At 52.6% G+C, this 14106-nt stretch overlaps 8 protein-coding genes across 8 annotated transcripts; 3 read left to right on the forward strand and 5 right to left on the reverse strand.

Moving 5' to 3' along the window:
• Positions 1–863: 863 nt before the first annotated feature.
• Positions 864–1337, reverse strand: A1O5_08756 (uncharacterized protein; the record flags this gene model as incomplete). Its single annotated transcript, XM_007749337.1, has 3 exons — positions 864–990; positions 1053–1118; positions 1201–1337. Coding segments are annotated over 3 exons (330 nt in total), but the record flags the coding sequence as incomplete, so codon positions are not given.
• An 865-nt stretch (positions 1338–2202) lies between these two features.
• On the forward strand, positions 2203–2949 carry A1O5_08757 (uncharacterized protein; the record flags this gene model as incomplete). Its single annotated transcript, XM_007749338.1, has 1 exon — positions 2203–2949. One exon carries the CDS (start codon positions 2203–2205, stop codon positions 2947–2949), a length of 747 nt encoding a protein of 248 aa, XP_007747528.1.
• Positions 2950–4019: 1070 nt separating this feature from the next.
• Positions 4020–4685, reverse strand: A1O5_08758 (uncharacterized protein; the record flags this gene model as incomplete). The annotated part of the gene is made up of 2 exons (XM_007749339.1): positions 4020–4592; positions 4668–4685. The coding sequence occupies 2 exons, from the start codon at positions 4683–4685 to the stop codon at positions 4020–4022; spliced, it is 591 nt and encodes a 196-aa protein (XP_007747529.1).
• Positions 4686–6017: 1332 nt separating this feature from the next.
• On the forward strand, positions 6018–6656 carry A1O5_08759 (uncharacterized protein; the record flags this gene model as incomplete). Its single annotated transcript, XM_007749340.1, has 1 exon — positions 6018–6656. One exon carries the CDS (start codon positions 6018–6020, stop codon positions 6654–6656), a length of 639 nt encoding a protein of 212 aa, XP_007747530.1.
• Positions 6657–7417: 761 nt separating this feature from the next.
• On the reverse strand, positions 7418–8437 carry A1O5_08760 (uncharacterized protein; the record flags this gene model as incomplete). The annotated part of the gene is made up of 1 exon (XM_007749341.1): positions 7418–8437. One exon carries the CDS (start codon positions 8435–8437, stop codon positions 7418–7420), a length of 1020 nt encoding a protein of 339 aa, XP_007747531.1.
• Positions 8438–9673: 1236 nt separating this feature from the next.
• Positions 9674–11374, reverse strand: A1O5_08761 (uncharacterized protein; the record flags this gene model as incomplete). The annotated part of the gene is made up of 1 exon (XM_007749342.1): positions 9674–11374. The coding sequence occupies one exon, from the start codon at positions 11372–11374 to the stop codon at positions 9674–9676; it is 1701 nt and encodes a 566-aa protein (XP_007747532.1).
• An 822-nt stretch (positions 11375–12196) lies between these two features.
• Positions 12197–12847, reverse strand: A1O5_08762 (uncharacterized protein; the record flags this gene model as incomplete). The annotated part of the gene is made up of 1 exon (XM_007749343.1): positions 12197–12847. The coding sequence occupies one exon, from the start codon at positions 12845–12847 to the stop codon at positions 12197–12199; it is 651 nt and encodes a 216-aa protein (XP_007747533.1).
• Positions 12848–13085: 238 nt separating this feature from the next.
• On the forward strand, positions 13086–13826 carry A1O5_08763 (uncharacterized protein; the record flags this gene model as incomplete). The annotated part of the gene is made up of 1 exon (XM_007749344.1): positions 13086–13826. One exon carries the CDS (start codon positions 13086–13088, stop codon positions 13824–13826), a length of 741 nt encoding a protein of 246 aa, XP_007747534.1.
• Between the last annotated feature and the right edge of the window lie 280 nt (positions 13827–14106).

The following is a 14106-nucleotide window of genomic DNA, read 5'->3' on the forward strand; positions in this document are numbered from 1 at the left end:
AGCCATCGCCTCCTCAACCGACAGGCACGCCATCGATCCGACCTACCAACAGATCGTGGCGTGATGCTCATCGAAAACGGCTGCGATCGGCTCATGGGATCACCTAATTGGACCCTTATGATCTGGGTGTTTTGGGCATGACTGTGGACGAGTCCCATCTCAGTTCTTGTGTTTCAAGGTTCTGGCCATGGACATGACGAGTGTGGTGCAGACGAGATCCAGCCGTACGAATGGACTCGGGTCATGGAATGCCTAAACTTTTTGTCGACTGACCAGCTGCCCAACAGGATGAAAGAACAGCACATACGGTCCTCGAAAAAATTGGCGCGGCTTCCTTGGGACCGAATTACGCTGCTGTGTATCGGACAATCATGGTGTGATTCTCAGCTCTGCAAGAAGCGCAGAGGTTGGTTTACAGACCACGTTGTGCACGCTTCATCCCCTCCACGTTGGTGACGTTGGATCCTCATGCAACCACTTACTTGTTACACCACCTGCTACGTATCGCTGCTCTCGGCATGGCCGTTGGCTTGCTTTGTGCACCTTAGCGATGGCTTCTACGCCTGTTCCAGTCCATCCAACACTGGGGTCACTTTCAGAACTCTCCTTGCTTGTCATATTTGCAGCCGCCATGACACAGGTGGGCATTATTCAAGATGATCTGGTAGGGATGGTTGCAAGAGACAATTGATGCAAATGTGGTATCCATTGATCCAACAAGTACGATTACAGACGCTATGCTATGCCAAATGTCGCATTGTCGAAGACTCTAGGGCCTGATCGGCCGGCCTTCCAGTGACCTCCTTGATTTTTTAAATCCAAAAGCTCCTCAACGCCGAACCCTGTGGGGTTACCCATTACAACTTATTGTCTGCGGCTGCCTTTGCTTGTGCAGCTTGGATTGCGGCTGCCTCCATATCATTCAGATGGCTCTCGACTTCGTCTAAATGTTTCCGTTGAGCTGCGAGCTTTTCTTTCATTTTCTGAATACTGTACACGCGGTTGTGAGATTCAAATCCACAGACAAGGACAAACTAAGGGCGGCCACTCACTTTTCCATTTCGTGCTGCTTGAAATACATGTTCTCCAAGACTTGTTCCCGGCGATTGAATGGATCACTAGCAAATTTCCGAGTCAGCTAAGGGGGCACTTCGGCATGAATCGGCAGTGGCAGTGGCAGTGGCAGTGGCAGTGGCCTACCTCACAGCAATCCCGCCCGGCCGTACTGCTCCAGTGTCTCCTTCACTCCAACTTTGCCGTGTGGTAGCAAACGATTGACAGAACTGAGGAGTTCGGATTCTGGTCATGCAGTTTCTGGTGATTGTGGTTCGCAGCATTTTGCTTGTGGGGGAGAAACAAAATACCAATCTCTAGATGTCTGATCGGATCTTGGGTTGTAAATGTCTTTGGGGTCTGACGGGTGAAATCAACACACCTGAAACCGAGCGCAGGCTGAGGGCCTGTTTATAAAGGTGAGCTTGTAGGTGACATTGTTCTTCCCATGCTCTCGACTTTTGCATGGCTGCATCGAGCTGAGGCATAAACTGGGTGGTATGACCGTGCAGATCTCAATGAGACAGCTAGGAGCTTTCAATGCAGGTTTAGGCGTCTGCAAGTCTCTTTGGGTGGACTGGTTGGGGCCTTTAGCCCTCAGGCGGGACGGGGCCAGCGGTCGAGATCTTCGCGAGAATCCAGGGGCGGAGCCTTCCTGCGCGTTAGCTCGCCTACTCGGTAAAGGCCAACTCTCTGTCCAGGTCCACACCAGGCCCTCTAGATGGTTATGCCTGTTGGATATTTGCTTACTTGTAGGCTGCTGCCGAGACATGGCTGTGCGACATCACACCACAATATCGCAAACTTTCTCACGCAACGTCCTCCAATGAGTTACAGCCATCTTCCCTCATCGCTAGATCGCATGATTCTGCATCTGCAACACTTCCATGATCATGAGGTGAGTCTTCTCGACGCTCCAGGCATTGACCAGAAACATTGGCATACAACATGGGATTGCTCAGCGACGGGCACATGACGTGCCTGCATTTTGGGGGAGCGGTGCAAATTGGAAAACATATACACGGGCTCGGCCTCGAAATTCTGGGGAGAAAAGATTGCAACCAAGGTCAAATTTAAACCCAAACTTCATCTTTGAAGACATCAATCCAAGTCGAATCGACAAAACTTGATCAAGTCACAGCGAACAAAATGGCGGGCTGGTTTTACATCACGTCCGATATTGATCCATATCCAACAACCCACATCTCCCATACCTACCCAGAACCTGGTCACCACCTGCACCACATACCAATTCCGTATATGGCACACAAAGCGTACTCGAAATTCCACGACAAAGACGAGGACGTCCATCAACCAAAGACCGATGTGCGCGAAACCGTGACCAACTTCTACATTGAAGTCGAGCTCCCAGGAGTCAAGGAGCATAGCGAACTTCGTCTGCGTTGGACATCAGACCGTACGTTACTGTTGACGAGCAAGACGCATCGTCCCGATATTCCAGAAGAAGAGTTGGTAGAGGAGCCTGGCCCACCTCCAGTAGTCGCTGCTCCAGTTCCAGCTACTGCAGAAACGACGGCTGAAAACGGCGCGCCGCCAGCTAGCCAAGAAGCCCCCGCTCCCGAGGCGGAAGCCGCGCCCACAGCCACAGCCGCCGCTCCTGCTGCTCCTGCTGCTCCTGCTGCTCCTGCTGCTGCTGCTACGTCGGCGGAAGAGCATGCCCCCAAGAAACATGAACCTCACTTAACGGTGCACGAGCGGCCGGTCGGCGAGATGATCCGGGCGTACAACTTCCCCGTCGACGTGGACCGCGACAGCACGCACGCCAAGCTCGACGCCGGTCTGCTAAGGATCGTGGTGCCCAAGGTCATGGAGCACGGCGAGGCGCGACACATCCACGTGCCCATCAAGATCGCCCCGATCCCATGCAACAGCTGAATCAAAGGTCGGAAGAAGAACCGGGGTCTGGGGGATGAGAGCCGGAGCCGGAGCCACCAGCGCCCTCGTCGTCGTCCGAGCGAGGTGATCGACGTAATTCCTGAGATGGACTGGAGGATTGCATCTGTGCTCTGCGGCGAGTTTGGGGAGTACGACGACGTTGACCCTGACCACCCCGGTGCAGACTGAAAAGTGGATTGCAAGACTGCTGGATTTGGATTCCCTTCTGTCTCGGAGAAAGTGTGTGTGTGTGTTTGTATTTGTGTAAGAGATGAGACAAGAAACGCAAGGAAGAACATTTGTGTATTGGTAGTCCGTATTCATGATAGTTCCACGACAAGCGAAACAGCGAGCTGAGGCCTCCCCTGATTCCCTTCCCTCGAGAAGAGAAGAGGAGAGCACAGGAGAGGAGAGACGCCAAGTTACGTAATGTATATTGATTCCAATTTTCATCCCCAAATTTTGTCTTTGCTCTTCCTCTTCATCCCTTGAACCCAATGGACGATTCACGATTGACGATTCCATTATGGAGCACTTTCACGTCTCGTACTCCGTCCTCGCAGGCCCTTGCATGCACAAATCCCCCTTCCCGTGGCATATATTTTCCCGCCGAGTGATCCATGTGCCCTATGTGTGTATGATATGTAGTGTCGCCGGGTTGAATTCGCAGTTTTGTCCTTTTTTTTTTTTTTTTTTTTTTTAAATTGAGGGATGTGGACAGTTCGCAGTGGCGAGAGGTAGAACGGGTCGTGTCGTGGATATTCATTTTCCTTCATTCAATATTTGAGAAGACGTTAAAGCCCTGATAGTTGTTGTACATACAGTTATTACATGGAGAGTCCGCCCCGCCCTTCCCCTTGGTAAGCCAGCCAGCCAGCCAGCCCGCCTGGTCCTAGGTAGTCTTCAATCCTGCTCTTTCGCCCAAATCAAGCAGATCTGGCGCCAACCTTTTGGAACGGCAAAAACAATTAACAACAAATAAGCCTCTATACACCGAGCTGCTGGGGGAGCTTTCGGAGAGGTGGCGAAGGGGGGGGGAGATGAGGATGGTGAAAAGGAACAAGGCATTATTACTCGTAAAATGCATCACTCCAGACGTCGTCCTCAATGACATCCTCTTCCTCGTTCTGCTCTACCCACTCATGCTGGGCCAAGGTCTCGTTCTCGGGCCACCAGCTCATCGGCCCCGACTCATGCGAGGACCGCCTTCTCTGTGGGTGGTGGTGGCCGTGGGCGTCTTTGTGGTGCTTGTCGTGCTCATGGTGGACCTTGACGGGCGTGACCTCGACAAAGCTGGGTCTCCGCTCCCGTCTCTCGGCGGCCTTTGCCATCTCGTCTGCGGCCGGCGATTGGCCCCCTGACAGCGGGAATGTCGCCTTTGCGTACGACTTCTCGTCGGCCGGGGTGGCAGGCGGAGGTGTGGTGCCAGTGTTAAATGTCTCGGCAGGCCGGACTTTGGACTTCTTGACCATAGTGCGAGCAGCCTTGTTGTCTGTGGGTTCCAGGGGGAGGAACTCTGACGACAAAGACGGTGCCAGGTACAGGAAATCGCTGTAGTCGGTCTCATTGTAGTTGGGCACATAGGCCGTGTTATTGACCTCAGCAGGCACCGGGGCCGTTTCTCGGTGTTCAGTGACAGTACTCTGCAAAGAAAGGGGTCAGCCGTTGAATCCCCCATCAGAAGGAAGCTAATTGGCCGTCTCGGAGGTTTCACATACCGATGCTGTGTGGGACATCATCTTGAAATCAGGGTTGAGCTTTGTTGGTGGTGTTTGCGGCGGTTTGGGGGGTTTGGTGTTTGATCAACGATGCAATAGACAATGGAGTCGATTGTGATATGGTCTCAATGATGGGCAGCGTGCTTCTAGCCATTTTTATGTTCGGAATCTCCCTCGATAAGGGCTGAATATGTCTCTGTAGCATCCAGAAGTGAGCCATCCACGACACAGATACTGCTCAGACCAGCAACTGGCTGACGAGGTGTTTCGGGTTGTCGTGCTCAGGCTACCGGAAACCGCCGTATACGGAGAAATTCATAGAGGGTGGTGTGATGCCAGTCCTCGACGGGGGCTTGAAGCCTGGGCCTGAGCAGCCTTTCCCTTTTCCATTATCGCGCGCTGGAGATGCTCACCTCTTGTTTGTCTGTTCCGTCCGTTATTTCTCTCGGCCATCGAATCCCATCCGAGTTTGTCTGTGTTGCTCTGTCCACCCCCCGAAATTCCAATCGACCATCATCACGGTATCGCCACCCATCACCCGACTGTTGCGTCTTCTGCCTCGACACCATGCATGGTAACAACCAACAAGTACGGGTAGGTATCGTTTGTGCTGCGTGATGAAATGGCCGCATCTCGAAACAGACTTCCGACCATGACTTGTCTTTTCTCGACTATGCCAGTCTCCCCCCCTGCTTTCGTCAATGGCGCCATATCGTGCATATGATATCCCAGGATTTTGCACCAATTTCGCCTGGAACCATCGATACCCCGGATTTGCGCCTCTCCAGCTCACATTTTCACCTCAACATCTGAATCCGAGGGATTGGCATCGTCTCCGCGCTTTCTTGCAATCATCTGACGCTTAAACTTCACATCGCCCTGGCAGCCTGGATTGTGGCCTATCGGAAAAAAAATGCTGATGGTGTGAGTGTTTTCCCCTCAAGTGGCCCACGCCCACTTCACCAGCTTAGACCTCCCACTGCACAATATGGTGGCCTCATTCATAGAAGCTTCTTCGGATGCCTGGAACCTCCGACAGCACTCAGCAATCAAGTGATGTGTCCCTTGGTGGGTTGTGGCACACGGCCCGTCCAATGGCCATACGCAGCCAGTTTCTGCCCTGTGGCACACCGAGCATTCATCTCGTGAAGTGGATGCGTATTCATTCCCGTTGCCATCCACTACTGTCCAGCTACTTCCCTGGCGGCAAAAAGTAGCCGTGCAAAAATGTCTCTCTCCAATCATGTTTGCTCATCTCCAGACATATAAAATTATTAACCCAGCTGCTGGCGTCGACGATCGGAGTTTGGAAAAAAGATACGATGCAACCAACCCCCAGATATACCAAAAATGGTTGAAATCCCCGTAATTGTTACTGCGCCAGACTGTCATCCGCTCGCAGACAAAGAAGACGACGAAGAGATCGCTGACAAGACACCGGGAGAGTCAGAGCCTGATGTTTCTCCCGTCGCCCACGAGGTCAAACCCACTATGACCTCCACAGCCACCACAGCGGCTACCATCACTGCTCTGGTCTCAGAGGGCACTCAAACCGAAACAGAACCAGCATCCGGAAAAGAGACTGAGACTACGTCCCCCAGGATACACAGTCCGTTTTGTCCGCTCAGCCCAGCACGCTCTCATACCAACTCTCCAGGCCCCAAGTCTCACTTTCCCCCATTCCCGCCCTGGAGGGAACTTCGCCACCGCCTATATGGCCCTCATGCCACTCGTCCTGGGCCTGCTGCCAACGAGGCAAAAGTTGAGGGCTACCTCTCCCCTCCTGAAACTGAGCCTCCACAGTGTCCTATGACGCCACAGGCAGATTTATACCATGGTCAATCACCATCCACCTTTGGGATGCAGTTTGAGCGTCCGGCGAAAACCTATTGGAGAAGGTACACCAAGCCAGCAACTTGTGCTCAGAACTATGAGGATCACAAGCACCGGATGTTGATGGAATGGTTGGAAAGGAGGAACTCAGTGTGAACTTCAACAGTGTGGTCATCCCCAAACCTCCAGGATGGAGGTCAACGCTACTGGATTCGGCCACCAATTTTGCAAACTGCGTTTGAAGCTGCCACGCAGCGTTTGACAGCAGCATACTAAGCTGTCAATTAGCATATGATGTATAACCACGACAGGAAGCCTCAACCGACGATCGGTTAACGTCTTTGTTTTTGTATCTCTGTTGGACTGGGAACATGTTGTGGAGCAAACTTTTCGATTGCAAAGGTGGGCTTTGTCAAGTTTATGATTATCGAGATTGAAAATCTGCAGCGACGGCCAAATTGCAAGTTTTCCAGTCCCATATGTAATATGGTTGGGCGACTGTCTGCTCGGTCTTTTCTTGTCGCCGGCTGAAGTATTTACTATTGTCAGTCGGCTTCATGTATTATCCGTACTCATCAACATCATCCGTAATTCGAGTCAATATAGATCTGGCGAACTATCTACGCGCCACTGATCACATCACTGTCTCGTACTCCAGGTTTCATTGATCTCATCAAGTGCCCCTGACGCTCAGTCTTTCTCTCCTTCCCTCTCCCTCCTCCTCACGGGATCTTCGCTAGCTGCTTGCTCTGGCCGAGGTCTTGGTCCCGCCTCGCAGTCAACTCTCTTGACCCATCTGCATACCCACTCCTCCATTGCCGAGCTTATTCATCCAGAATCTTGTCACCTGCCCTAGCAGAGCCTCCTCGTCCCGTCCACCCCACTTGGCGCCGTCCATCGCTATGAGGTACAGCTTTTCAAAAAATAGCAACACCGTTGACCGGACTGGCGACCCCGCCGGGCACATAGCAGGGGACGCTGGCGACGAAGAAGCTCCAGCGGTTCTGCTTGGCGCACTCCTTGCTGAGGGCCTCGAGATCCAACAATTCGCCGATGTTGCAGCCCCAGCCGGCAAGGAGGACCTCGTGCATGCTCCAGTGGAAGGGGGAGGGCCAGCGCTCGAAGGAAGGGTGGTCGCTGGCGACGGCGGAGAAGTTGTCCCAGATCCAGTTGAGGACCTCGTCGGACTGCTCGACACCCCCCAGCCCGGGAGGCGACATGGATGTCAGGCGCTGGATCTCGGCCTGGCCCTCGGGCGTGGACATCATCGAGTAGTATGACTTGAAGAAGCCGGAGCGCACGATCAGGATGTCGCCGAAGCGCGGCGTCGTGTTGTTCTGCCACTTGAGGGTCTCGAGGATCCACTCGAACTTGATGGCCGACGTCTCGAACTGCTTAAACTCGCCCGGCTTGACGATGTCCTTCCCGGGCCCTTCCTCGAGCCAGCGCCGGAAATCCACAAGAATGCCGCGGCCCATGATGCCGCCGCGCTCGACCGCCTTGTGGATGCCCAGGATGTTTGGGTTTTTGGCGCCCTTGTTCGACGTCCCCGCGATGTCCTCGACCGTTGTGTCGTTGTAGAACAGTCCGGCCTGCTGGTACCCGAAGTGGCGCAGCCCGTCCCACTGCGTCGAGCTCTGCGTGTTGAACGACCACGTGTCGTCGTGCACGATTCGCGGCTTCTTCTGGTACACGTCCTTGACAAACACCTGTCTCCCGAACAGCGGCTTCTGGCCCTGGAAGTCCAACGGAGCGTCCAGCGACACGCGCACGCCCGTCTGGATCTCTAGCGCCGCCACCCTCACGCTCAACGGCGTCTGGCGGTTCAGGAAGCCCAGCTCATCCGTCTCGCCGTGCGCGCCCCAAGCATTGAGTCGCGCCGCCGCGTTGGACTTGTCGAGCGGGAGCGAGGAGAAAGGAACGGGTGGTGCATTCATGTTTTTTTGTTTTTGTTTTTTTTTGGTTTTTTGGGGGGGAGGGGGGATCTTTTTCTTTCTTTTTGTAACTCTCTTTCTTTTACCCTTAGACAGTGCACAGAATATGTGATAAAGACGTTTTCAAACGTCTTTTGATGCAAGATGATGCCGTTGGTGGTTGTGGTGATCGTGAAGCTCTTTTCGGTTTACCAGGATAATAGACAAGTGATGAAGTTCCTTTCTTAGTTGTCCTTCTCAAACTTTACATACACAGTACATATATGTGAGTGTGAACCGAAAAGGCCATGGGGAATTGGAGAAAAAGTGATCCATAGACGCACGCACGCCCTCTCTGTTTTTTTTTCCCTTCCCTCTCCTTTCGTTGCCTCTGTTCGCACGGTAACTGCCCGAGAAACCCGCGCATCATTCCCTAAAGCTCGGCACATCATCAGGCGCAAAAAGGGGAGGGGAAAATGGTGAGGGGGCACAAGCGGTAGCGTTCTCCCTCTCTTCCTGTGTCAATAGCAGATGCCATCACAGTGAGATGAGGGGACTGCGAGGTGGAGGAGCGAAAAGCATCAAAGGAACGCGAGGGGCAGGCCATTAGGTAGGTGGCTGCTGGGCATTTCGGTCGTGCTCGTCGGTTAAGCCCTGGGACCAGAAACCGAGCGGATCGGCCTTTGATCGGACGAGATTGCCGAGGGACAGATGAAGGGGGACCTGGACGACGGAAGTAGAAGGGGTAATAAGACAGAGAGAAAAGTGGGAGAAGGAGGAAATTGGAACTGAAGGTCAGCCTTTGATCTCTATCCTGTTATCGACTCTCCCCAGGCCTTGAAAATGCTTTGACCAGACCGACCAATTGTGCGCCCATAGAAATACAATGCCCATCAAAGAACCCATCCGCATTATACCCGTGCCCATCAAGACCTGAAGGGTGATCCTCTCCAACCATACCGACTCATTCGGTCTCACCATCCAAAGACATGCTCTCACGTCTCACTTGGGCCTAGCATGATAAAACCCGCTTCCAAACCACCGGGCTTGAAGATTATTGTTGTACAAAGGGTATGATCCCGATGTTGTAATACAGAAGACTCCCCACAAGAGAAATTTGGTGAGAAATTTTGTGTTTTTGCTTGTCGCACCATTTGAATTTCGCAAAACTTTTTGCTCAAGACGCCGTGATAAACCGAAGTTTTGCGAATGGCCTCATTTTCACCCTGTGATGTCTCCCGAGCCGACATCTTCCTGCAATCATGTAGCATGTCCGTTGACACCATTAACCAAGGGCGTCGGAAGTCCCGCAATCACGCTGAACTGACCGCCTGCACCAGCCCAAACGAGTTTTTTATCTCTGACAGCCGTATTGTCGATTAGAGTCGCAAGTTCCACATCGTCCGAAGTGCCCTGGCCTGTTTGGTATGTTGTACTGAACCCCCACGAATACGCCTTGCCATTCTTGTCAATGGCGATGGAATGGTCAGACCCAGCTGCGGCCATGAGAGCCTCAATATCGGGAATTTGGGTTGGCACGACCAAAATTCGTGGGTGGCCAGCCGAATCGCGCACAACGTCATCTTCTGGAAGGTCCTTGACTTTCAAACCCGACTGATTTCCATCAATCCGCCCCCAGACCAGTAGTTCGTATTTATCGGTGACTGCCACCGTATGATGAGACCCGCCTTGAATACATGTAACTTTGCCAAATTTGCCGCGCAGCATCTCGACAACAATAGGCATATGCACATCGTTGCCTTTGCTATTACCGGCCTCGTCGAAATCTTTGGGAATGCCGGTTTGACCGAAATTGTTGAGGCCCCAGGAATAAACGTCACCATTCGACTTCACAGCGAAGGAATTGTATGCGCCAGCCCCAACGTATTCGATCTTCTTGAGTGTGCCAATGGCCATCGGTATCAAACTGTTTGTAGCTCTCCGCTCCAGTATCCTTCGGCCCAGTTGATTCTGTTGCCCTGAACCCCAGCAGAAGACCGCGCCATTGTTCTGTAGGGCCAAGACATGATTAGCACCAGTTGCAAGCTGGGTGATTTTACTAAGGCCCTTGATGAGTTTTGGTCGAAGCTGTATCAGCGTGGTGGGGTCGAAGCCAAAAATGCCTTCATTCGAGCGAAATGTCCCCCATCCGTAAACGTCGCCCTGAGACGTGAGAGCGAAAGTGGCACTGTCGGTGCAGGCGACTTGGGTGAAGACAACATCTGCTAGAACGCCCGAGAGGTCTACCTCGCCCGGAGTGGATTCTTTGGGGTTGACGGCTGTCTCCGAACCACTATCTGAATCAGAGTCACTAGCATCTTCATCGATATCACGGAGACCCCCTTCCCAGGCAGTGTCTCGACCTAGAGCGCCCTGGTCGTTGACGCCCCAGGTCAGAATCTTGTTGTCATGGGTCAGAGCGGCAGTGTGCATCCCACCGACTGACAAGGCCACCACTCCGATGCTATCCGGACTGAGATTCGGATTGTAACGCGGTCTCTTGACCTCTGTCTGGCCCTTGGCGCTTCCAAGACCGAGTTCCCCAGAAGAGCCTTCTCCAAACACATAGACATTCAGTTTCTCAGTCGGACGGTGATTGATATCTGCCTTTGTTGTCTTGGTCTTTTTAGCTGCTGCTGGCTTTTCTACAGCGGCAGGTTTTCGCTTGGGGTATTCGGGCTCGGCGACGGGCGAAACGGGCGCAGGAACGACTTTCGTTCTCTTGACGCCATTGGTTTGAGGTTCATGTTCGATCTCTGTTTCGGCCTTCCTCTTGCTTGTCTTCTTCGCAGGTGCTTCAGGGACTTTGGCGGCAGCTTTGAGCGATGCCTTCAAAGGGGCAGTTGATTTCTTGCTCGCGTTGGCCTCTTGTGGCTCCACCTTCTTGACTTGTTTTGCTTTCTCTGTTACGTTTTTGGTTGCCTTTGTGGCTGCAGGCTTTCGAGCACGAGTGCCAGACATCTTTGACTCGGTCGTCGACGCGACGGGGAACTCGAACTGGCACACAAATGCAAAGAGATTCGAGGAGTAAGTCAAAGCAGAGAGATTGGATATCGTGTATGTTTGGTAGGAAAGATGGAATCACAAGTAGGAAGATGAGGCCTTTGTGAGGACGGCGTGGACAAGACCAAGGCAGTTTCGCCGTGAGGCAGTGGTGAGAGGCAGTGAGGCGAGCAGTGTGTGTGGTCTCCGAAAAAAGTTGCTAGCGCAGCGATTGTTTTGGTTATTGGACGTGCCAACAGCGCAGCCAGACACTCCGCGTGACTAAGCAGCATGCACTCGGTACACATCAGTGACACAAAGCGCTCGAGTCCCTCCCCGACATCTCTTGACTGCAATCAATTCACCATGTCACAACGAAATCTCTTCAGTCCTGGCTATTATAATACACGCATATTTCCCGCGTGACTAGGTCCATAATGAGGTAGAAAACTACAGCACAGTAATGACAGTTCTCGAGCATGTCGCATTTAAAAAAAGGTTGGTATGTGAATGGTTGTCCTACGTTGGTGACAGAATGGTTCAGTCGTGGCAAGGAATCCTTTCTGAATTCGACTTCCTTTCTCATCATCGAGAGCCATGTCCGGCGATTCCCTTCAGTCAAATATGTGATACAAAATAGAGGCCGGCCCAGTGGCTATCAACGCCAGGAAGAACTATTGCCCGCCCGCCACTTGTTCATGACCCGCAGACCACACTGCCGGTTACCCATCCTCTGTCCAAACAATGCGGCCTTCTCGTGGAGATAGATAGCCGTGTCGATGGCCACGCGTTCCACATCATCTAGACCACCGGCTTCAGTTCTCGATTGCCTTTGGCTCGAGGGTTCGGTGCATTCTCGTTTTCCTGAATGTAAAATCGACGCAGCAACATAATGGCTTCTTTCCGGAATAGTCCTCCATAGCTTGGATAGCCCTCCTCAAGACCCTTGTCATAATGAACCGGAAGCACGCTTCCATTCCCGCCAAATCGATCGTTCCCACATCCGAAGTAGACGCAGCGAATGCCATATTGTCTCAAGGCCGAAGCACACATGATGCATGGCTCAACGGTGACGTAGAGATCGGTCTCCTTAAGTTTGCTCGCTGGCATCTTGGAGAGAAACTGTGTAATGGCAAGGAACTCGGCATGTCGAGTGCCGTTGAGAGATCGGTTGGTGTCATTCATGCCTCGAGCAACGACTTTGCCCTCGTGGACGAGAACACACGCGACCGGCGTTTCACCTCCCTTGAGAGCTTCTTCGGCGACATCAATTGCTTGACGCATGAAACCCTGATGGAGCTCGAGGTTCTTGACGACTTCAGGATGAAGCTTGTCTTTGTCGCTGGTCGTCCCAGCCTTGCCGTTGCCTGACGCCATGTCGTCAGAGTCTGAGAGATCTAAGGAAAAGAAGTCAGAACCTCCCGGTCCAGAAAGGCCCTGGAGGAAGTCCATGGCGACTACATCTTGACTCACTGAAGAGTAAAGAGGCAAACAAGCAGTAAATTTCGTGTTGAATTTGAACTGCCTCGTGTCGCTTCGTATTCGGCTGAGTTGCCCTTTGCAATAAACGACGGCAATGGGATGCGGGTTGGTGATGGTCAGGACCGAAGAGAAAAGTGAAATGAATGTGAAGAAAGATAAATTCCCTGTCATCGCCGCAAAGGATCCTGTTGTGCTGTAACTGCCAAAGATGGCCTTTCGCAGCTTCCTACTGGTGCTGCTGGCCGTTTGTACCTGCACCGTCCTGGCTGCAAGTGATGCGGCAGCTTCCAAGCTGCCCAAGTCTGTCACTCTTTCGTATGAATTGATCGGCTCTGCCTCAGTCAAACCGCTCGTCACCATCTTTTACGACCCAAAAACCTCCAAGCACGCTCTGTCCTCATGGACTCCCCCGTCTCTCGACTCGCTCAAGTCTACCACTCCCGAACCCACCGCCTCGAAGTTGCTCCGAATTCTTTTGCCGAATGGCAGTTCTACAATAACAACTCTCGACACGTTCGGCGATGATGCTCACCAGAAAATTGACCTCTGGATATCTCCAGATGATGGCTCGGTCTTCTCTGCTTCGGTTTCCGGCCTTTCATTACCCCCATTGTCCACAGAAGAAGAACGCTACAGGAAGAAAGTCGCGAGAGCCAAGGCAAAGGGAAGGCCAATACCACCCCGGCCTCCAGTTCCTAATACAAAGAAAGCGAGAGAAGAAGCGGCGAAAGCAGCAGCTCTGCACGAGCCTATTAAAGTCAATCTCATCACCTCCAGCGCCGGCCCCTCCCCTGATTTAGTAACTAGGAAACCTCCTCAGGTCGATGCCGAGGGCAGGGAGATGGCGCAGGAAGAACAACAAGAGAAGAGCTTCTTCCAGAAGTACTGGTGGGTGTTTTTGATAGCCACCATGCTTATGATGACTAGTGGAGGAGGGGGAGAGAAATGAACACTTTTGGCAAAGCATCCTCCACCTTCGCAGCACTGGTATTGTTACTCGGGACTGTTACTCCGGACCGGCCAAAGCGAATATATGGGAACATGATACTCCGACAACTCTTTGGCAACTTCTTGTGTTGACTGCGAGGAATATGCTGGACCAATCCAAACCGCCTCAAATCGGCTTTGAGCGAGTTGCACCCGGCGAAAGCAACAATGTCACTTCCCGTTTTCCGTCGACACATTACCCGAGAACCTTCCCCATTTCATTGTTACGGAACTCACCAAGC

This window comes from Cladophialophora psammophila, assembly GCF_000585535.1.
Source record: "Cladophialophora psammophila CBS 110553 chromosome Unknown aczJe-supercont1.14, whole genome shotgun sequence".
NCBI lineage: Eukaryota > Fungi > Ascomycota > Eurotiomycetes > Chaetothyriales > Herpotrichiellaceae > Cladophialophora > Cladophialophora psammophila.